The 24679-nt window shown below is 38.0% G+C and overlaps 2 protein-coding genes across 2 annotated transcripts in view; both read right to left on the minus strand.

Annotated features, from left to right (window-relative positions):
• Nucleotides 1-124: 124 nt before the first annotated feature.
• On the minus strand, nt 125-15458 carry RASSF8 (Ras association domain family member 8). The gene is made up of 4 exons (XM_081483723.1): nt 15279-15458; nt 4292-5181; nt 1519-1663; nt 125-579 (listed from the first exon to the last, which is right to left on the minus strand). The coding sequence occupies exons 1-4, from the start codon at nt 15379-15381 to the stop codon at nt 458-460; spliced, it is 1260 nt and encodes a 419-aa protein (XP_081339849.1). The 5' UTR covers nt 15382-15458; the 3' UTR covers nt 125-457.
• The window catches only part of LOC145545701 (uncharacterized), a 112428-nt gene continuing 103027 nt past the window's right edge, over nt 15279-24679 (minus strand). The window contains exon 4 of the mRNA XM_081590514.1: nt 15279-15484. Within this exon, the coding sequence (XP_081446640.1) occupies nt 15481-15484 (4 nt within the window). The 3' untranslated portion in view covers nt 15279-15480. The remainder of the gene's footprint in view (nt 15485-24679) is intronic.

The raw sequence follows: 24679 nt of genomic DNA on the forward strand, positions 1-24679 counted from the left end.
AGTCATTATCACACGATATGTAATGTAATTCAGTCACAGGATAAGTATTAATAAAAAATATTAAAACATCAACATTCACTCATTAATTGATTACATGGAATAAATAAACTAAGCCAGTCACATATTTCTCTTCACTCTTAAGTCACGGTTTTATTTACGTATGCACACTGTATAATACTTTCCTAATGCTCTCAAAATGCTACAAATAAAAATGAAGGCTTGGCATTACAGCTGCTGGACAAAAACGTCAACACTGTGGATGTGTGAAAACACAGTTTCTTTGTTCTTTAGCATCAGTGCACAGGGTATGGCTCCAAGTGGTATGCAACTTAGGACAGAAAAAAGATACGGTGGCTTGTGAAATAGATCCTCTGTTCATCATTGGCACAAAATCAAAGAAGGAATCTTCACTATCCTTGGTACCTTTACTGGATCTCTACCCTGAAGACAGGTAACATTATACATATATGCCTTCAGGATTAAAACCGGACGAGATAGGATTCTGTAGAATACGCAGGTTACTGGGGAGCTGCCGAGAGGAGCCAGGCCGCTTCAGAGACCCGGACTGGAATGGTGCCTCTAAACAAGAAACAGAGAAAGTCGTTTGATGTTTGCACCAGTGACCTGATATGTCACTGATATGAAAAATTAGTACTCACTGATATGTGAAATTAGAACTTTCCCTGTTTTCAAGAACCAAATGATACAGAGTAATGACTGCACCCCCATGGGTTCTGGGTGAGAGGACAGGCTGAGTCTGCTTGACCCTCTCAGTTGATAAAATAATTTCCAGTCATCTGAGCAGTTCATGATCTTTTAAAAAAGGTGAGCACTGTGCCTCTCTTTCTGGGTTGTTCGTATCATATACATAGGCAGATTTAGAACTGTCTTTTAAATGCCAGCACAAATTAATAACGAAGACTTTTAGGAGAGGAAGAAGGGGCCTTAGGAACAGAGAGAAGTTAACACTCAATTTAATAGACCATGCTGCTGCTGCTGCTGCTGCTGCTGCTGCTGCTGCTAAGTCGCTTCAGTCATGTCCGACTCTGTGCGACCCCATAGACGGCAGCCCACCAGGCTCCTCCGTCCCTGGGATTCTCCAGGCAAGAACACTGGAGTGGGTTGCCATTGCCTTCTCCAATGCATGAAAGTGAAAAGCGAAAGTAAAGTCGCTCAGTCGTGTCCGACTCTTAGCGACCCCATGGACTGCAGCCCGCCAGGCTCCTCCGTCCATGGGATTTTCCAGGCAAGAGTACTGGAGTGGGTTGCCCTAGACCATGATTCACACATATTTCAGGAAAAGTTTGCAAGGAAACAGTTTAAAATTAATGATAGGATATCTGCCCATCTAAGTAAATAAATAATGTAAATATTATTGATTCTTCCCAGAAAAAATTTCTGTAAGTGACCCAAGAATCAGCTTTGAGTAGTAGGAGAATGTTGCAACCAAATGTAAGCAGTTTATTCAAAGTTAACAGTGAAAATAAAGTTTTTTAAAGATGGTTTCTCAAATCTTACCCCTTTCTATGTCTGCATGCAAGGCCTCCACTTCAATGGGTTCCGCTGGCAGAACGGTGACTTTCGTCCCTGTCTGCTGGATAAACTGCTGGAGGTTGACTTGCCGCAGCTCTTTGGTCAACTGCTCCAATTCTTGTTCTTTGTCCTAGACGGAAGTTAAATTTTTTCTAAAATTTGAGGATTCACTATTGGCCAGCTACAGACATCCTGGTCACTGTCCACCTGCTATGGAGTTAAATGTGGGATGCTCACTTTGACAAGAGTGCTTGTAACAAACCCAGTTTATATTGACATACTGGGCTGAGGAGGTGAAGTTCACTCTGTGGCATGGGCCAAAAAATAGGCAAATAAAAGACAACAGCTTCTTCAGTTTGTCCTTTTAAATGTCATGCCTTCCTCTGCTAGGAGTACACTATATACCTGATGAAATAAATCTATGTCTACAGACTTTCATGAATAAAATACTGGATGCCATCTATCCCGGTGTTTACAACAATCTTGCTAAGCTCTTCATAACTGTACTTCCCCATTATCTACTTCATAATAAGTGTTAGTCAATCAGTTGTGTCCGACTCTTTGTGACCCCATGGTCTGTAGCCCATCAGGCTCCTCTGTCCATGGAATTCTCCAGGCAAGAATACCGGAACGGGTTACCATTTCCTTCTCCAGGGGATCTTCCTGACTCAGGGATTGAACCCAGGTCTCCTGCATTGCAGGCAGACTCTTTACTGACTGAGCCACCAGGGAAGCCCATCTACTTCATAATGTACAGCAAAATTAACAGTCATTTGGTTCATGAGATTTGGGCTCCTTGTTTTTTTTTAAAACTGTTTTTAAGTTTTCATGAGATGCTTTACTGAGATTTATTTTAGAGCATGAGGAAAGCAAGATTCCCACTATGGGGTTTTTAAATCCTTGACAAGCAGGTCTGAGAACTGAAGAGCTCTAAAGTAAGGAGACCAAGTTTGGATGGCCAGAAAGCTCTAAAAGCAAGGAGAAGCATTCTGTTATTCAAATGGACTTTCTTCTCTTTCTCTCTTAGGGCACTGTAAGAAAAGGCAGCAGGGCCTCATCTAAGCTGGGTGTGTCTGAAGGACCTGGTAAGGGTAGGGAAGAGAAAAGAGAAAGCAGGGGTTGTTTTTTGCTACTTTGAGTGTAGGGGGTACTTGGAGATATGTGAGTAATTTGATTATCAGATACTTTTCACAGGCGGTGGGGTTTACTAATAACAATTTTCATAAATTAGTGTGTAATATCAAGGCAATATCATTTCCAAATGTACCCTTAAGTGTCTAAATAAGGGGTTGACAGAGGATGAGAAGGTTGTATGGCATCACCGACTCAATGGATGTGAGTTTGAGCAAACTCCAGGGGATGGTGAAGGACAGGGAAGCCTAGTGTGCTGCAGCCCACGGGGTTGCCAAAGAGTCAAACACGATTGAGCAAATGAACATAACAGTACAATACTGACCAAACATAGGTTAAGAACCTTCTATTACTGAGAAATTCCTGATTTTCCAAATTTTGGTGGTAGTTCTAACTCTCACCGTAATGAGTGGCAGAGACAGGAAATCCTAACAGTTCTTCCTGAAACCTCAGCTTTCTCTGCTTGTGGAACTGTTCCTCCTCTAGAGCATCTCTTCTCAAACTCCAATGTGCGTGGGCGCTATTTGGAGATGCTCTTACTACAGTCTGAATTTCTAACCATTGTGCCCTGGAGCCTCATGGTTCACTCTCTGACCCATGATTACAGAGCTTCTACGCCAGCACTGTCCAATACAGTAGCCCCCGAACATATATGCTACTTGAGCACTGGAAATGTGGCCAAATATGACTAAAACAGAAATTTAACTTAATATTAAATATATTAATATTTTTAAACAGCTTTATTGAATATTATTTAACTTCCATTTAAATGTAAGTAGCCAGGGACTTCCCCTGTGGTGCAGTGGTTAAGTGTGATTTCTATCCCTGGTATGCCTCATGACCAGAACACTAAAAATAAATAAATAAATAAATAAAACAGATGCAATACTGTAACAAACTCAGTAAGGACTTGAAAAATGGTCCACATCCAAAAACAAAAAATTTTTAAAAAAAAATGTTAAGTAACCATTTTATAATCAATTGTGTCTCCTTCTCATTTCAGCTGTTAGAAACTGATACCTCTTTGCAACTCCCATAACATTTACTACCACACTGTCTTTCCAAGAATGGGCATCCAAGAAATATAAGCTGAGTGATCACGGTCTGAGTGTGAAATATAAATGTTCCTGTATGTGGGTTAGAGATGGGAAAAAGTCAACAGAGGAACCTGCCCGTCTGGAGAGGAGAGAAGACATGGTTAGCAACAAAGGAGAGGCGATCAGCTACGCAGCCAGCTAGCCACACAACCTTTGTGAACCTCTCCTCGGTGATCTCTTTCAGCTTTGGTTTCTCTACCGTTAAAAGGAGGAGGTCAGATTCACTATCTCATCATTAGTGTCCACTCCCGCTCTGAGATTCTCATCTCCTGTCTCCAATTACCTAGTGCTGCCACCGCCACAGTAAGAAAGCTGCTTTCAGGGAACAGGACCTGTGGCTCCAGCTCTCATCTCTGTTTAGTCTCCTATCTTAGCATTGTCATAAGTCACAGAAATTCTAAGAAACTTATAAACCAAGGTAGCTTTCTAACTCTAAATGTAAGGGGAAATGAATAATCATTAAAGAAGATGCCAAAAGATATTAATTCTTTTAAACAGATGAAACATTCTTTTTATAAAAATGTTCCTACCTGTAATCGTTTGGTGGCTTGGCCAAGAGATCTTTCCACAGCTTTAATACCATTTTCCAGCCTTAGACTCTGCTGGCCTTGAATGTCAATTTCCCCTCTGACCTTACCGATCTTGCCTTTAACCTCTTCTTCATTTACTTGTGCCTCTTGGACTTCCCGTTGCAATTTTTCTGCTTCAAGACCACTTTCCATTGTCTGAATTTGAGCCAAATAGTCCTTTAACTTGCTTTCACATTCTGTTATTTTCTGTCTTATTTCTTGAAGTTGATCTTTCAGCTGTTTTTCATTTTCCTGTTCAATCTGTAATTCATTTTCCCAAAACTCTTCCTCTTCAATTTCTACATCATTTCTTTTGATCTTTTGCTCCAGGCGGACAATTTCCTCTTCAAGGTTAGAATTATATTTTTGCTCCCAAAATCGTATTTCTATGTCATTTGATTCTAGCTCTTTCTCAATGGATTGGAGCTTCTCTGTCTGCAAACGGATCAGCTTCTTCAACTCATCTGCTGTTGTTTTGCAGTTATTCAGCACCTTTTGCTTAAATTCAGTTTCTTTACCTTTTCCAAAAATGTCCATTAATCCTTTGGCACCTCCTGTAAATGTTAATGATTTTCTTTTAGGTTCTCTCCTTTTGATTGTTTTGTCAATCTGAGGCCTCAGTTTAGCTAAGGGGGGCAAACTCTGCCTGTACAAAGTTCTTTCAGGAATTCGAGCCACACTATCCGACGTGGGTCGCTCGCTGAGAGATGGCCCCGTACGACGTAAGATCAGCTGTACATCACTAGCATACTGCCCCCACTTGTTTAAGGATATGATAGGATTTTCATGAGGTGCTAAGTGCCTTTCAGTATCTCTCCATTTTTCTATAAGAGTGTACCTTCCAGTTCGACCTAGATAAAAAAGACAAAAATAAACTTTCAAGATGGGATATGTAATAGCTAAAATAATGTCTCCAAACAGAGGACCAATAGGATAATTATGTCTTCTCAATAAGCATCACATTCCAGTCTATGATGCCTTTAAAACTTTCACTTGAAGATACTGAACTCCTTAAGATATGTAACACATAAAATATGGGATGTGAATTGCATATACCCTTCAGACTTGCTTTAGAAAATCATCTCTCTACTTTAAACCTCAATGAGAATCTTAACCTATCTTCCTGTCAAATGTCTGACTGCCCAGACCTCGTCTGGGGCAAGACCTCCCACTGAAACTAAGGAGGGCACTGGAGAGTCCTGCTGGAAGCCAGGACCTGGTTCAGGAACCAGGCAGGACTTCAGAACCCGAGCAAACGTCTAGCTGGTGAATCCCACTGATTTCCCTGCACATCAGGACTTGGGAAGCTGGAGCCCCTGTTTCTCCTCCTGAAGGGAGACATGGAGCCAACGGAGGGCCTGCTACTCAGTGAAGAGGCACTGGACAGGCCTTTCCTCTGCCCCCACCTTCCTGTACACCTGTGGCAAATAAAAAAAAAAACATCACCTCAAAGAAAACAACCCTTCAAAACAATTTCATATAAAAAGTGGGACCTGAAGAGAAGTCCTGCTCACTTTTGATAAATAATAACTTCAAAGAGTCTTTAAAAAAATTTAACAAGGCAAAAATGATACTATTAAAGAACAAAAATAGAATAAAATTATATTTATACTAAAATATACTGAATATAACAGTAATTATGGAAGATAAAGATTCAGAAGAATTTATGTCATATAGTTTGAATACACTTCCTAAACATTTCCATTTAAGATGTATGGGTCAGCGGCGGCGGCAGCTACAAAAAAAAAAAAAAAGAAAAAAAAAAAAGATGTATGGGTCAGATGGGTATTAATTTGTGAAAAGTGCTCATTAGACATCTGAAACTAATGTTATAAATCAATGAAAGTGAAAGTTGCACAGTTGTGTCTGACTCTTCACGACCCCATGAACTGTAGCCTGCCAGGCTCCTCTGTCCATGGAATTCTCCAGGGTAGAATGTTGGAGTGGGTAGCCATTCCCTTCTCCAGGGGAATCTTCCCAACCCAGGGATGGAACCCAGGTCTCCCACATTGCAGGCAGATTCTTTACCATCTGAGCCACCAAGGAAGTCCCTATATATCAATGATATCTCAATTTTAAAAAGTATCCATTAATAGTTAATATTATTACAAAAAACCTCACCCTGCCATCTAGCAATTATAATACTGGCATATACAGCTACAGATTTATTTTCTGTGTCTTTTTTAATTTCATGAACTTCTGGACCAGTAGCAGTATTTCCTCAACTACTGGTCCAACAAATGGAAATCTGGATACGTACATATGAACAGCCACATATGCAATTCAAAAGCTGAAAAATGACATTGCTGTAAGTATATGTATATGATCTTCCTTAAGGAAACCTGAATTTTGGATGCAGGGGAAAACTTGGAAGATTTGAAAGCAAACAGACTGGAGTTTCCATTTTGGGTAAAATACTGAATGGATGAGCAGCAGACCTTCACTTCTACAAGGGCGAGGGCAGTAGCACCTCACAGGTTCTGAGAGTCAGTGTGTTAGTCACTCAGTTGTGTCCGACTCTTTCCGACCCCATGGACTGTAGCCCGCCAGGTTCCTCTATCCTTGGGATTTTCCAGGCAAGAACACTGGAGCAGGTTGCATTTCCTACCCCAAGGGACCTTCCCAACCCAGGGATCGAACCCACGTCTCTTGTGCCTCCTGCATTGGCAGGCGGATTCCTTATCACCAGTGCCATTAGTTGTTACTATTATCGAAATACCTGGGCAAACAAGGAGACCGAAATGTCTTAGCACCCTGGATTTGGCTTTCCGCAATAAAAGTGTTCTTAACATTTTTAGGTTAAAAATGACTGTAATTACCCCCAGAAAAACCACATGACCAATCTTCAAGGTTAAACTCGTTCCACATGTATACACTGCTTCAAAGATCACAGCACTTTGTGTTCCTGGCTCTGGTGTCTGTCAGCAACTTTTAGGATCTCCCTCCTGCCACCTGGACCCCGTGTCCTCACCAGTTCATATGAAGGGTTAGACAAGACCAGTAGAATGTTCTCTAGTCCTACCAGGCCATGAAGTGTCTTTAAAAAGAAAACTGAATAATTACACTGTGTGAACGAAATTAAAATTTTTAAGGCCTGTAACTGAGTCATAATTATATATAAAGCTGATTCTTCCAATGCTTAATGGTACTGCTACTCCGTGAGAATGCCTTGGTAGGTTATTTAGAATTGCTTTTACTGCCAGCTTTTCCTTTTTGTTAAATAATGCATATTTAGTGCAATTAGGCAAAAAAAAAAAAAAAAATCCAGCAACATAAAAAAGCTTTTTAAGAGGTAAACGAATTAATACTTTGATTTTATTATAGAAATTGGGTTTTAGATAGTTTATGTAAGAGTAAATCCCATAATCACTGTTTTTAACACCTATACTTGGCAAGGTTTAACAGAATCTGAATACTTCATTTAGACAGATTCCAATTCTTCCTGCAGAACTCCCTTTAGTGCAGTTTATTAAATGGATACATTTAGTTCTACCTTGTATACTATCTCATGTAGCCTAAGACAAATAAAAAGGAATATCTACCTATCTGTGATATCTGTAGTTTAAACTTTTGGCTGCCTGGGTCTGAATGCCATAATCTGTAATGATAAATAAAATACTGGCTACACTTTAGAAGAGTTGAAGCAATTGAGTATAATCCCAAGAATCATTAACTTCATATAATAAGGAAAATCACAAAGAGATTTTAGTACATTAGTAGAATCTCACTGTATAAGTGACATCATAAAAAGGAGGTGACAGATGCCTTTCACCTAATTTAAAGCAGAATACATGACTATGGAGTAATATGAAGTTTTAGGAATATATACCCAAATATATACTCAAATATTATGAGTCATCCAGAAGCATTATGCCCTTATTTCAACCATTTAAAAAGAGTGGCAACTATTGTTTTAGAAACAATTTTAGGAAATTTCTCCTTAGAGACAAAAAGTAAAATCATCATTTAAAAGGGTCACATCTTTTTATTTATTCAACAAATATACACTGAACAAACACTTATCAGAAATAGTGTCAGGCCATGAAAATATATTCAATTAAACACCCTGATTATGAATGCTCTGCAGAAATTTTAGTTTTAACTGACATTTGATTTTTTTCTCCAGTATCAAATTCTCCTTACTCCAAAGATGAATAATGTATGTTCTTCAAAAGAACATGACAGAGAGCTAGTACTGATTTCTTATGAGCTTAATGCTAACATATCCTCCTGTTTCTGGACATATTATAAGTAATTTTAGTTAACATTTGGCTTATTCTTTATCTGTAGTGAAAAATCTATCCTGCCCGACTCAGTTTTTCTGACAATACTTTGCCCCTTGAGTTACAAACATTTTGGAATTAGTTAGTGAACCTAATTAATTCATTCCATAACGGCTTAGAATTCTTACAATAAACATTGCTCTGTAGCAGAACTTACACTGTATCATATATATAAATACACACACACACAGAGATATACGGTCTCTTCCCTGGTGGCTCAGGTGGTACAGAATCTGCCTGCAATGCTGGAGACCTGGGTTCAATCCCTGGGTTGGGAAGATCCTCTGGAGAAGGGAATGGCAACCCCATGGATTTCCCAGACAAGAAAACTGGAGTGGGTTGCTTCTCAGGGGGATCTTCCTGACCCAGGAATCAAACCTAAGTCTCCTGCACTGGAAGGCAGATTATATACATATACATATACACACATATATATATATAAATTTCCTGGTGATATACAAGTATTCTGCAAATTTGTCAGTGAATTTTCTATAGGTCCTGCATGTAGCTATTAAGATAACTTACCACAGAGTATTTATCTTATGATGACAGTGACACAGTATAACCTGTCAGCTAGCTGTGCATTCAACACATTGTTAAATCATTCCCAGTGTGTTGATGAGACTATCACATAATCACAGAATTACTGCATATTAATTTAGGACTTACTTAGGATTTTATTACAAATTTACTACCATTAAAAATAATAAACATTTATTGATTTCATAATGATTAACATTGAGTATGTTCCCTGTATGCTAGGCTTTGTGCTGGTTACTTAACATAAATAGTATTAACCAAAATAATAGCTAACACATCAATATAAACCACTAAGTTTTGGGGGATTGTTTATTAATGCAGTATAATCTTACCCATCCTGACTGATGCACGTTGTGCATCACATGTGTTCACACTCGTTAAAATCTTCTAGGGATGTGGAAAATAAAGAAGATACTTAGAATTATGGCTGATACACTATACTACTGCTATAAATATAAAAATTGTAAAAGATGATCTTGGTTATAAAAAAGCCATATATTTTACTACTAAGGATTTTTAGTTTTCACTTCAATGTAATTCAGTCGGTAACTATATTTTCTAACAGTTGTCCACTGGGATTATAGAGGATATAAATAACGCAGTATAACAGTAGTTATTAGCGGGGTTCTTGAACCAGACTTCTGGTTTGAATCCCAGGATGCTCCTTACCAGCTACAGGAGCTTGGGCAAGTCATTTAACATCTCTTTGCCTTGCTCCATCCCCTCCAAAATAGGGGTCATAACAGGGCTCTTCTCATAAGACTGTTATGAGGATTAAATGATATGGAAAATTTAATTCCCAATTCAGTAGTGAAAAGTGAGACTTTAACTATGAAGCTTTATGAAGAGTGAAATCTTTTTTTTTTAAAAAAGCTCATCTGTAGGTACATACAAAGCATTGCTTGTAATGTTTACTTCTAGGAAGCAAGGTCATGAGTGATTCTTTTACCTTCCCTGTGTTTTGTTAAACTTCAAAACAGTCTACAATAGATAGTGCCACTTTGTAAGCAGATACAAAATTAACCAATTCATAATTTTCTAAAGTTGATCATTTATATATGAAATTAAGAGTTAAATGTGATGATATATTATTTTCTTTATCTTCTAAAGGATCATATAATCTTACAGATGAATAGGATATTAGATGGTCACCAAGTTCAGTCTGCACTGTACAGTTCAGCCTGCATCAATTTCAACCAAGTTCACAGAAACTTTAAAAAATTCATTCATATATTCATAAGTATGTGTGAGTGTCTACTACATGCTAGACATGGTTTTAAGCTATGGCAATAAGGAACAACCAAACAGTGGCAATACACAGCATATGGATGAATGAACGTAGGTCTATTCATTATCCAACAGGTCTGTCCATTATCCAACAGCTTTAAGGTCAGATATGCTAAAAATTAAGAATTTTTTGGATGACAGAAAGACAGCAGAGTGCGATCCTGCAAGTCCACAGTCAAACATATTGAAAATTCTAAAGTAAAATATATCAATTTCATGCTGAATTGAATAAATATAGATTAAAAACAGCCTCAGCTTCATATAAATCACATCAGTTTTTACTCCCAAATGAGTTCAAGGCATACAGGTATGGCTAACAAACTATGATTAAACTTTAGGGTTTCAGAATTTGTTAGGTTTCAAAAATGTGGATAATGGATTGTGGCCTCTAGGTAATGTATTGGGGTACAATAGAGAAAAATAGAGCATGGCAGATGCGGAGTATGTGCATGTGTGTGGATATGTGTGCGCAGGTGTGCATGGATGGGCAGTCAGGGAGGGGCTCTGGGATAAAACGGCATTTAAGAGACCTACTTAAAAGCTTTTGCACAGCAAATGAAAAACAGAAACAAAATGAAAAGCAACCCACAGATTGGGAGAATATATTTGCACATGATGTGACCAAGAAAGGATTAGTCTCCAAAATTTACAAACAGCTCATGATGCTTAACAGCATCAAAACAAACAACCCAGTCAACAAGTGGGCAGAAGAACTAAACAGACATTTCTCCAAAGAACACATACTGGTGGCCAATAAGTACATGAAAGATGTTTGATATGGCTAATGATTAGAGAAATGTAAATCAAAACTACAAGGAGATATCACTTCACACCAGTCAGAATAGCTATCATCAAAAAATCCACAAACAATAAATGATGGAGAGGGTGTAGAAATAAGGGAACCCTCCCACCCTGTTGGTGGGTATGTAAACTGGTACTGACACTATGGAGAACAGTATGGACATTCCTTAAAAAACTAAACATAGAGCTACCATGTGACCTTGCAATCCCACTCCTGGGTGTATATCTGGAGAAAAACATGATCTAAAAGGATACATGCGCCCCAGTGTTCATTGCAGCACTGTTTATATTAGCCAAGACAAGGAAGCAACCTAAATGTCCACTGACAGAGGAATGGATAAGGAAGATGTGGCATGTACATACAATGGAATATTACTCAGCCATTCAAATAAAATAATGCCACTTGCAGCAACATGGATATACTAGAGACTGTCATACTGAAAGAAGTAAGGCAGAGAAGGAGAAATATCCTATGACAACCCTTATATGTGGAATCTAAAAAGAAATGATATAATTGTACACACTGTTATACTTAAAATGAATAACCAACAAGGACCTACTGTATAGCACAGGGGACTCTGCTCACTGTTATGTGGCAGCCTGGATGGGAGGGGAGCTTGGGGGACAATGGATTGTATATGTTTGGCTGAGTCCCTTTGCTGTTCACCTGAAACTATCACAACACTGTTAATCAGCTGTGAAAGTGAAAGTTGCTCAGTTGTGTCCTACTCTTGGTGACCCCATGGACTATACAGTCCATGGAATTCTCCAGGCCAGAATACTGGAGTGGGTAGCCTTTCCCTTCTCCAGGGGATCTTCCCAACCCAGGGATTGAACCGGGGTCTCCTGCATTGCAAGTGGATTCTTTACCAACTGAACTATATTCCAAAACAAAATAAAAAGTTAAAAGAAAAAGACCAAGTGCTAGCCAAAAATAAATAAGTAAATAAAATTATTAAAAAATATTTTTAAAAAGATGACATTTAAGCAGTGAGCCAAGGAAGTGAATTTGGAAGATATCTGGGTGCACAGTAGTCTCAGCAGAGAGAAGAACAGATACAAAGACTAAGGAAGACATGTCTCTGATATGTTTAAGAGGAAGCAATCAACAGTGAATGAGATTGTGGGTAGAGCAGGGATTCATCTAGGGCCCTGAAGACCAGTGCGTGGACTTTAAAATTTTCTGAGTGAGTCTCGTGACTATTAAGGGGTTTTGAGCAGAATACTGATGATAATGTGCATTTTCAAAGTATTACTTTAAAATAAATCTGTTGAGAATAGGCTGGAGGGGATCAGAATGATACAGGGAAATGAGCTGGAAGGCCATCACAAAAATCTGAGTTAGTCATGATGGTGGTTTCACTTTCAGTTACTGTCTTGTAATTTTAGAAAGTGTTCGATTTCTACCACCCAAATATAACCTGTCAAGTAGTCAAATATCAGAGCAGAAAGGATTTTCATCTATACTAGTAGATAACATTTAAAATCTTTTATCAAGGGACTTCTCTGGTGGTCCAGTGGTTGGGAGTTTGCCTTTCAGTGCAGGGGCCATGGGTTCGATCCCTGGTCAGGGAACTAGAAGCCCACGTGCTGCAAAGAAAGATCTTGCCGGCAGCAACCAAGACTCGATGCAGCCAAATAAATATTTAAAAAAATCTTTTATCAAATTATGGTTTGTCTTAAACTCTTTTCTAACTTCATTTGATTGATCAGTATTAACAACATTGAGTCAGAAACTGTTGGCTGTCATATATATTTGCAAACTGCCAATTTGTGTACATGTTTTTATATCCTGATGGTTTCCTGAAAGCAATTTTAGCTATCCAGAAAAACTCAATAATCCCTAATCATATGTATAGTGCCCCTATATGAGGCAAATAAGTGGACTTAAACCCAAGAAGCTATTCTATAGGTTGCTTCACTATAAATTTTTTAGAAACGTCTGCAGTTTTGCTCAGTCCATATGCTGCTATTAGTGTAACTAAACTTTTACTATGTGAAGCCACAGAGATTTCTCCAGCTATTTGTTATAGCAGAAATTTCCCTAATTAATAAGTCCTCTATTATTTTTTACAGTAGAAATAAGGTCAAAATAGAGTAACATTTTCATTTAATGTTTAGAGGAGTATCAATAACTCTCATGACAAGGGAGATAAATATATAAGTGTGTATCAGAAGCACACTGAACATGAGCCTGAGAAAATCTCATGGCACAACAGAAGCGGGGATCAACAGTTGAATCATCTCTCAAGTGAATTCTAAATTCAATGAAGTATTTATGAATCAGAAAAAGAGTTGCTTAGCCAGGTATGGAAAAATGTCATAAAGCATCTTGTACTCAAGTTGTCAACTTTTCAAAACAGATCTGGACTGAGTTACTGAGACAGCAAAATTGGGGGATAGGTTCAGTTAAAGCTTCTTTTTAGCTTGTCCAAAAACAAGTATCCTTTTTAGTCCAAACGGATAAACACACACCTGGTACATCTGGACAGTTTCCCCTTGAAATTCTGTGTAGAGAACATGGTTACCATTTGAACAGAGGCAGCTTATTGTAGTCTTCAACTACTCTGACTTTTCTAAAAACTTATTGTTGTTTTCTAACAACTGTCCATGCCTTGATTCTCAAATATAACAAAAGAAAGTTAGATTTGATACCTGCTAATTCTAGTTTTCACTAAGAAAAATAATTAAACCAACAATACTAAACATTTAATCCAAATAAATTATGTGAGGCTTTTAAAGGGGGCGATGACTAAGTTGCAAAGAATATGAGATAAAATTAAATGCCTTAATTTCCTCCTCTCTAATAACTAAATTTATGTCCATAAACATAACAATAGTGCCAAATGTAAGAAAATTTCAAGGGATGTGAAAGCCTAGCACTCTCAGCATTGTTTTAATATATGAATGTGCTATACAGTGTTTCAGGAAAAATCAAAAAGGCGTCAGCATTAAAGGAAAGCCTCTGTCTTTGCAAAGGGACACTGACAACTTCTAACAGTGCATCTGCCACAAGGCTGGGCTATAGTCACCTCTACCAGATGCAAAGGTGCCATAGCAACAGTGACTTGTCTTCAGCCTGAGCTAGCTCGACATGCTTGCAATAAAATCTAGCATGACACCTAGCACAGCGAACAATGCAGGGGTTGGGGCACCAACTCTTCACACAGTTGAAAATCTGCCTGTAACTTACAGTCAGCTGGCCCCCTCTATCTGCAGATCCTCCACATTCATGGATTCAACTAACCTGGAATTGTGTAGTAGAGCAGGATTTACTACTGGGAAAAAAGCCACATGTAAGTGGATCTCACAGTTAAAACCTGTGTGGTTCAAGGGTCAACTCTACATGTTTGCTAAGTGATAGATTTAAGACTCAAATACAAACTTTAGCCCACATCACTGGCTTTACTGGTATAGGTGTTTATGTGCTCATCATGTTCCAAAAGGAATTACGGCAACTAAAAAATATGCATAAAATATGATAAAGATGAATTGAGAATAAATAAGAAGAAAAGTTGCAGCGGGGTAAGTGGATAAGATGCAGCCAGCAAGCATGGATTTGACAACTTCACCTTCACGGTGTAAAATTTAAAAAGTGCATGTTATCTTCCTGCACTTTTTACAGGAAGAAATATGTCATTTAACTTGTTGTATTTTCTTTTCTAATAGTATTCAGAATAATAAGTAAATTGGATATTCCCTAATGAAGGGTCTTAGAACTTGAAATCCATGTTTTGGCTCAAGAAAACATTTTCAGCTCCAGAAGTTGTTGTTTAGGATAAACATCAGGAGATGAAAAGACAGTGCGGACTCTAGACTCAAGATCAGTAAAATCTAGGAGAGGCAGAGAAAAGCGGCTTCACAGATTGACCTAAGCTGGGCGTGGGGGACAGCGATAAAGAAAAGTGCACCTGAGAGACGTATTACAGAACCAGGTGAACGAAACCCACACGACTCCTACACTTAAACAAAAAGAAACAACGGCAGAGAACATAGGTATAAACTGTCTGTCTCAGACACCCCGAGAGTTCACTTACCTATTGCTTGAGCTAAGGCTATGACAACCTCCTGGCAAGTTGTGACCTCGGTGACCCCGCAAACAATCCTCTGAACTCCGTCCACCCATACTTTTAGTTCCATGGTGCCCCAGCCAGTCACCCGAGGGCCCTGAGACTGGTCATCAAGGTGTCAGGTCATGTCTCTGCCCACGAAAACACGGAAAAGGCAGAGACTGTGTAGTCAGCTAAAAAGAGGAAAAAACACTGTTAAGAAAACAAATCTTAACATTTCTTCTAACAAGTAAATGTTACCAAAACAAATTTTAATACAGCATAGTCCTACCACCATTAATGACCATGGGCTTACTTATTCACAGAACTGAACTGAACTGAACAGTGTAAATACAACCATGGCCACCTTTCATGACATCTCATGGTACTACCATCTTCACAATTGGAGTATTACTCATAACATCACTCTCCATTGACTATAAGAAATCATATTTACTTGCCTAAGCCCTTTTGCTCAACTTACAAACTATTAATTAAAAAAAAAATATTTCATTAGGATAATTTCTGAGGTTAAAAAAAAGAAAAAAGTTTTTTCTGGTCATTTTAGAAATCATTAATAATTGAACCAGCTTCTGCAGCATTGCCAACATTTGTAAAGATAGCTTCCTAAGGTTATGTAATCCTTCTTTGACTGAACTTTCCCATGTATGAGCTACTTGTCCTCTTCCTATTTATTTAACAAGAGTTAGATAATTGCCTTAAATTAAAGAGTTATTCCAATAATGTAAACCTTCACCTTTTTCTTGTTTTACTTGTTGTGCTTCCCCAGTGTTTGATATTTTATTTAGCTGCATAAATAAAGTGAAACAGAAAATTTCACATTCTCATACGGTCAAATCAAATGCCTTGATTTCTTCTATTGATTAGAAAGTTATTACTACCCTACTAAAAATCAATTACATGCAATTCTTTTTCCTGTGGGTTTTTAAAAACTCAACTGGTCCTGTGTTTAATAAAAATCCTTAGTCAGTCTACAATTTGTTTGCCCATTGTCCTGTCATCTTCCTATTCCTTTGCTGTTTTTAAAAAAGAATGTTAAAGTTTATGAGATATAATAAAGATTGATTTAATTAAAGAAAACATCTAAATGTGTTTAATGGTTTACAATGGTACTGGCATTTCAGGATTAATTACTTATCAAAAAACTTATTTAAAAAACAGTAAAACTTATCCTACAAAATATTAACTTAGTCCTTGCACATTCTCTTACAGGACCTAAGACAGTTCTAGGTCGCCTGGTCACCCGGCTAGAGTCAGAACACATGTGAAATAAAGGCGAATAAACCTAATTACTTTTTCTAGAGAAGGTACAAAAATATTTTCTATCATCCTGAAAACAAGGGGAAGAAAGACCTGAGGTTCCCAGTATGCTGCTTCAGCTCTCTGTCTCCACTGAAGCCAAGGTGGCTTCACAAACTCCCTTTCTGCCCAGAGAAAGGGCCATTTTCCTGCAACAAGCTGATTCCCATAACTGTGTTCCTTCACTTACAAAGTAATGTAAGATGTTAAAATTTCTGGGGAAATAGGGTTCCAAAGCCAAGGAAATGTAAGAATTCCAGTAGAAAAAGCCTGAAAAGTTCCTTTGCAGCTAGACTTCCTGGAGCATTATATAGGCTGGTGTACACACCAGATTTCAAACAAGAGGTCTATATGCTACTATTCCTAATCTATTTACAGACCACTTATAGAAAGGAAACCTAAGAGCTCTGACTTAAATAAGATTGATTTTCTTCTCTGGTAGGCTCTCTATTTCCTAAAAATAGAATAGGCATTATTTGTTTTGGGGATAAATTAAGATGAAAAGTAGTCAAACACTAATATATTGTATTACATTAATATATTTAAATTATTTTATCAAAAATAAAAAACCGCTGAATTTTTAAAGCTGAAATAAAACGTATTTAATACCTAGTCCTTTATGTTTCATTTAAAGATTAAACTTGGACCTAATTAAAAGCTTTTGCCCAGCAAAGGAAACCACTAACAAAACAAAAAGACAACTTACTGAATGGGAGAAAATATTTGCAAATAATACGGCTAGTAAAAGATTAATATCCAACATATATAAAATAGAGTTCATACAACTCAACATCAAAAAAACAAACACTTCAATTTAAAAAAATAGGCAGAAGAATTGAATAGACATTTTTCCAAAGAGGAAATGCAGATGTCCAATAGGCACATGAAAAGATGCTCAACATCACTAGTCATCAGGAAAATGCTAATAAAAATCATAAGATATCATCTCACATCTGTCCGAATGGCTGTCATTAAAAAGAACACAAATGACAAATGTTGGCCAGGATGCAGAGAAAAGGGAACCCTCATACACTGTTGATGGGAATGTAAACTGGTGCAGCTACTGTGGAAAAACAGTATGGAGGTTTCTCAAAAAAACTGAACAAAGAACTACTATATGACCCAGCAATTCCACTTCTGGGTATATATCTGAAAAAACCAAAAATGCTAATTTGAAAAGATACATGCACCCCAATGTACACAGCAGCATTATTTACAATTGCCAAGACAGGGAAGCAACCTAAGTGTCCATCAACAGATGAAGATGTGGTATATATATCCAATGGAAACTGCTGCTGCTGCTGCTAAGTCGCTTCAGTCGTGTCCGACTCTGTGCGACCCTATAGACGGCAGCCCACCAGGCTCCGCCGTCCCTGGGATTCTCCAGGCAAGAATACTGGAGTGGGTTGCCGTTTCCTTCTCCAGTGCATGAAAGGGAAAAGTGAAAGTGAAGTCGCTCAGTCGTCCGACTCTTAGCGACCCCATGGACTGTAGCCTACCAGACTCCTCCACCCATGGGATTTTCCAGGCAAGAGTACTGGAGTGGGGTGCCATTGCCTTCTCCGCAATGGAAACTACTCAGCCATTAAAAATAATGAAAGTCTGCCTTTTGCAGCAACATGGACAAACTTGCTATGCTAAGTGAAGTAAGTCAGAGAAAGACAAATACTATATATCACTTACATGTGGAATCTAAAAAAAAATACAATAAACTAGTGAATATTAAAAAAAAGGAAGACATACAGAGGACAAACTAGTGATTACTAGTTGTGGGGGACAATATAGAGTGGGGGAGTGGCTGGTACAAACTATTGGACCTGAGATAGGCTCAAGGATGTACTGTACAACATTGGGAATATAGCCAATGTTTTGCAATAACTGTAAATGGAAATAAACCTTTAAAGTATTAAAATTTTAAACATTATAAAAGTAAACAATTATTTTTAAAAAGATTAAATTTGGGAAAAATAACAAGAAAGACAGCAGATCTCATTAAAAGTCCTCCTCTCCCACCCCAGGAAGCCTGTTGTTTAAAAGAAACCTCTGAGGCTCATTATTAAGTTCCATAAAGGTTTTAGTATACCATCACATATTTTCCTATCTGCATTATTGCCTTTTCACCTTGAATTTTTAATCATTAACTGAATACAAATAAACATAAAACATATACATCTATTAAATATCACAGGGTATAGTAATGTTGTGGGAAAACACAGAGCATAAATAATACTGCTTAGTTAATATAAACTTCAGGGTATTTATCCTCTTGATCAGAGACATCCTACCACAGCTCATCATTGCGAAGATCAGCATCTGCGTTTTTAACACCACTAGCAATATCTTTCAGATTCTTAAGAAGGGTAGGAAACACCCTTATGGATCAGATCAAAGAACCATATGGTCCAAAATTCTATTGCAGAAGGATCACTTTGCTTTTGTCAAGTTTGGAGCTATATTGATAATAATCCCTTCCTTTCCTTATGATCAGGGTTACTCATGAGAGTCATTTGAAAAATATCTTCCCAGCAGAAGCCCCAAGTACTATCTTTTAAAAGCTGCAACCCTGTTCTTTCCTTTATACCCTCTGAGTCCAACTCTTAAGCTCTGCTCCCAGAACTAGACTAGAGGGGAAAATGGAAGTCCTACACTGCAGATGCGTGTGGTGGATTGGTCATCATTGGAACTAAAAACTCAGGAAGCAGAAGGACCATAGCATCTTAATTGGAATTTGGAATACATTTTTTCCATGGAAACAGTGATGTAGGTAGAAGTAAGGTTCTACTGTAGAGCTGTTATTGTTTTCATTGTGAGGTTTCTATATTCAAATCACTATTATTTTAATAATTTTTATAATGAAGAACTAGGTTTATTCAGTAACTTGCAACTGGGGAGCAAGTATTCTTTTAGCTAAGAAGTATTTATTATCTTAAAAGTTGATTGGAGCCATGCACTTACAGTCAACTAATCTATGACAAAGAAGGCAAGAATATACAATGGAGAAAAGACAGTCTCTTCAACAAGTAGTGTTGGGAAAGCCAGATAGCTACATATAAATCAAAGAAATTAGAACAGTCCCTTACACCATATACAAAACTACACTCAAAATGGTTTAATTATAAATTTAAGACATGACATCATTAAATTCCTAGGAGAGAAAATAAGCAAAACATTCTCTGGGACAAATTGTAGCAATGTTTTCTTAGATCAATCTGCCAAGGCAAAAGAAATAAAAGCAAAAATAAGTGGGACCTAATCAAACTTAATGGGTTAGGTTGGTGGCTCACTCGTAAAGAATTCGCCTGCCAATACAGGAGCCGTGGGTTCGATCCCTGGTCTGGGAAGATAATGCTGGAGAAGGAAACGGCAACGGCAACCCTACTCCAGTATTCTTGCCTGGAAAAACCCCATTGACACAGGAGCCTGGTAGGCTATAGTCCCTGGGGTGGCAAAGAGTAGGCTGTGACTTAGTGACTGAACAACAATCAAACTTTAAAGTTTCTGCACAGCAAAGGAAACCATCAACAAAACAAAAAGACAACCTACAGACTGGTAGAAAATACTTGCAAGCGATGCAATAGACAAGGGGTTAACTTCCAAAATGTACAAATAGCTTTTACAACTCAGTATAAAAAACATCAACCCAATCAGAAAATGGGCGGAAGACCTAAACAGACATTTCTCCAAAGAAGACAAACAGCTGGCCAACAGGCAAGCAAAAAGATGCTCAACATTGCTGATTATTAGAGACATGCAAATCAAAATCACAACAGGGTATCACCTCACACCAGTCACAATAGCTATCATCAAAAATTCTATAAGTAGTAAATGCTGGGGAGTGTGTGGAAAAAAGGGAACCCTCATACACTGTTGGTGTAGTAGTTGTAGTAGTAGTGGTTTTAGTCGCTCAGTCGCGTCCGACTCCTTTGCGACCCCATGGACTGTAGCTTGCCAGGCTTCTCTGTCCATGGAATTCTCCAGGCGAGAGTACTGGAGTGGGTGGCCATTCTCTTCCCCAGGGGATCTTCCTGACCCAGGGCTCGTACTGGGTCTCCTGCACTGCAGGCAGATTCTTTACCATCTGAGCCACCAGGGAAGTCTAACACTGTTGGGAATGTAAATTGGTGCAGTTACTATGGAAAATAATAGAGATTCGATAAAAAACTAGAGCTACCACTCCACTCCTGGGTATATATCTGGAAAAAAATGAACACTCTAATTCGAAAAGATATGTATGATTTCTCTGTATGTTCATATACCCAAATGTTCACAGCAGCAGTATTTATAATAACCAATACATAGAAACCACCCAAATGCCCAATCAACAGACAACTGGCTTAAGAAGACGTGGTATACATATATACAATAGCGTATTACTCAGCCATAAACAAAAGAATGAAATATTGCCATTTGCAGCAATATAGATGGACCTAGAAAATATTCTTAGTGAAGTTAGACAAAGACAAATAATTGTATTACATGTGGAATCTAAAAAATAATACAAATAAATCTACATACAAAATAGGAACCGACTTACAGACACAGAAAACAAACATGGTTACCAAAGGAGGGAAGGAGAGAGGGAGAGAGAAATCAGGAATATGGGATTAACATATACAAACTGCTATAAATAAAATAGATAAGCAACAAGGATTTACTGTATAGAACAAGGATTCAGTATTTTGTAATGACCTATGTGTGTGTGCTAAGTCGTTTCAGTGTGACCCTATGGACTGTAGCCCACCAGGCTCCTCTGTCCATGGGATTCTCCAGGCAAGAATACTGGAGTGGGTTGCCATGCCCTCCTCCAGGGGATCTTCTCGACCCAGGGATCCAACTTGTGTCTCTTATGTCTCCTGCATTGGCAGGCAGGTTCTTTACCACTAGCACCGCCTAGATTTATAATGGAATATAATCTGGAAAAAAAAAAAACAACTGAATCATTTTGCTGTGCTCCTGAAACTAACACAGTATTGTACATCAACTATACTTCAATTTTAAAAGTGTCTATTAGAATTAAGCACCTAAATATGTGGAGACATATCCCCCCAAGACCAGTGCTTTTAATAAAGCAATTACATTCAATCCTCATTATTTGTGGATTCCTTACATGTGAATTCACCAACTCACTAAAATGTATTTGTAACCCCCAAATCCACACTTGTGGTGCTTTCATGGTCACTCATAGCCACGTATAAAGAGGTGAAAAATTGGAGTTGTCTGGCCTACATGTTCCCTGCTGAGGTTTGAAAAAAATCAGTGCTGTCTTATTTCAGCTTCCATTCTGTCAACAAATGTCCTTTTCTCAGTCTATATAGGGTCATATTTTGCATTTTTGTAATTTCTGTTGGTGACTTCACTGTTTAAAATAGTCCCCACGCACTGTGCTGAAGTGCTGTCTAGGGTTCCTAAGGGCACGAAGGCTCTGATGTGACCTAGAGAAAAATACACATTGTTAGGTAAGCTTTGTTCAGGCATGTACTGTAGTGCTGTTGACTGTGAATTCAGTGTTGGTTAATCAATGATATATATTAAATAAAGTGTCTTTAAATGGAAAAACACATAAAGCAAGGTGATATACTATCAGTTATGAAACTGTTGTGACCAAAGGCTCTTGCAAATGATGAGAACTGATGGCGTATCTCTAAATGATACAACTTCCTTGTGATAGCAACCATCAAACTGTTGAGCAAATCTCAACACTCCCTGGACACTGCACACAAGCATACACTAGCTTACTGCCAACTTTAACATTTCTTTTGTTGTTAGCTTTGTTCAAGATCTGACATTAATGCACATCAAAGAATTCTGTATAAAAATAGCATACAGATAAACTGGGTTATAATAAAATTTTCACGATCAAACTAGTTACTTTAGTTAAGTCAAATACTGATGCTGGCCCCTAGCTCTTTCTGCATCACAGAGAAAGAGATTCAGCACAATGAACACAATATATATTCTGAACAGTACTTATAAGAACTACTAATAACCAGATACTAAAATTCTCCTTTGTGTAAAAAATTGGTAAAAAAATATTACTAAAAGGAGTTCATATTAGCTCATTCTAAAACTAACTTGATGTGAGAATTCAATGAAATTGTATAGAATAACTGCTACCAACTAAAGAAGTATTAACTTCTTAATGTTCAAATATTACTGATGTACAAAATGTCTATGGGTACCTGCTGTCTGCAGAAATGGGAAAAGAACTGAAGAGAAAAACAGCCTGGAGAGCATGACAGGATGAAGCATAACGTGAGAGGAGAAGAGAGACAGTGAACACACATTAGAGAAAAGGAAGGTGATGAGAAACCAGATTTGGCAGCTAGAGGTAACAGTCTTTGGAGAGCTGCCTCAGATGCCAGTCAAAGGTTACTTTAATCAAACCCATTATTTCATTAGAACACAGTTCTGTAAATGGTGTCACAGAAAGTGGGTTGTTATAAAAAGGTACACAAGGTCAAGAGTGGTGCTAAGGAAGATGACCTTAGTAACATAAATAAGCGTCTCCCAAAATGAATTCTGGATGAAGCACAAGCTGGAATCAAGATAGCTGGGAGAAATATCAATAACCTCAGATACATAGATGACACCACTCTTACGGCAGAAAGCAAAGAAGAACTAAAGGGCTTCTTGATGAAAGTGAAAGAAGAGAGTGAAAAAGTTGGCTTAAAACTCAACTTTCAGAAAACTAAGGTCATGGCATCTGGTCCCATTACTTCATAGCAAATAGATGGGGAAACAATGGAAACAGTGACAGACTTTATTTTTTGGGGGTTCCAAAATCATTACAGATGGTGACTGCAGCCATGAAATTAAAAGACGCTTGCTCCTTGGAAGAAAAGCTATGACCAACCTAGACAGTATAATAAAAAGCAGATTATGGCAAAACCACTACAATATTGTAAAAAAAAAAAAAAAGCAGCAGAAATATTACTTAACCAACAAAGGTCCATCTAGTCAAAGCTATGGTTTTTCCAGTAGTCATGTATGGATGTGAGAGTTGGACTATGAAGAAAGTTGAGCGCAGAAGAATTGATGTTTTTGAACTGTGGTGTTGGAGAAGACTCTTGAGAGTCCTTTGGACTACAAGGAGATCCAACCAGTCAAATCCTAAAGGAAATCAGTCCTGAATATTCATTGGAAGGACTGACGTTGAAGCTGAAACTCCAATTCTTTGGCTACATGATGCAAAGAACTTACTCACTGAAAAAGACCCTGATGCTGGGAAAGATTGAAGGCAGGAGGAGAAGCGGACGACAGAGGATGAGATGGTTGGATGGCATCACCGATGTGATGGACATTTGAGTAGGAGTTTGAGTTTGAGTTTTGAGTAGGCTCCAGGAGTTGGTGATGGACACGGAAGCCTGGTGTGCTGCAGTCCATGGAGTTGCAAAGAGTTGGACACGACTGAGCAACTGAACTGAACTGAAAATGAAACCTTGAGGATGGCAGTCCTGAGAGACGCATCATGAGAAATAAAGTCTTCCAGTTCAGTAACTTTGGGAAACTTTTCATAACATGTCATCTCTGGGAGACAAAGGTTCTGATACTCCATGGTAGAGAAACTAGTGAAACTCTGTTAAACTTACTCAGTGACTTAGCATGGGGGGTGGGGGGAAGGTGAGCAGTGAAAGTGGCCACAATGCCTATAAAAAGTCTCTATACTATAGGATGCAAACTACTAGCTTTTAGAAAATATGTCTATGTATAAGAATAAGATTTCTGCCCGCTCTTCAATGTATTCTGAGGCACTGAGAGGCACTTAGAAGTGGTGATGGATACACTGTTGGAAGTTTTACTTGTAGGAACAATAAAGGACAAATGAGAAAATTTAATAGAACCCTTGCTTTCTCTTTTGCTTATAAAAAAAGGTCTTCATTGCCATAACAAAGCCATCTCTTCTAAAGATGGGCTTTATATCGTTTCTTTTCAGATATCTAAATCATAGAATTTTTCTTTAATAGTATGTTTTTAAAGGTTCATAATGCTAAGTACTACGTGTGTATTAACTATTAAATCCAATAAACCCATAATCTTTCCTCTATCACTCATCATCCTCAGGTCACAGC

This window comes from Giraffa tippelskirchi, chromosome 4 (assembly GCF_054371585.1).
Source record: "Giraffa tippelskirchi isolate mGirTip1 chromosome 4, T2T-mGirTip1v1.2.pri, whole genome shotgun sequence".
Classification (NCBI taxonomy): Eukaryota; Metazoa; Chordata; class Mammalia; order Artiodactyla; family Giraffidae; genus Giraffa; species Giraffa tippelskirchi.

Coding starts and splice junctions, on each gene's coding strand:
- RASSF8 (XM_081483723.1), bottom strand. CDS start 15,381: ATGGAACTAAAAGTATGGGTGGACGGAGTTCAGAGGATTGTTTGCGGG. Junction 5,182..15,278: donor AGCCTTAGCTCAAGCAATAG/GTAAGTGAACTC, acceptor TTTTTTATCTAG/GTCGAACTGGAAGGTACACT. Junction 1,664..4,291: donor AAGCCACCAAACGATTACAG/GTAGGAACATTT, acceptor ACTTCCGTCTAG/GACAAAGAACAAGAATTGGA.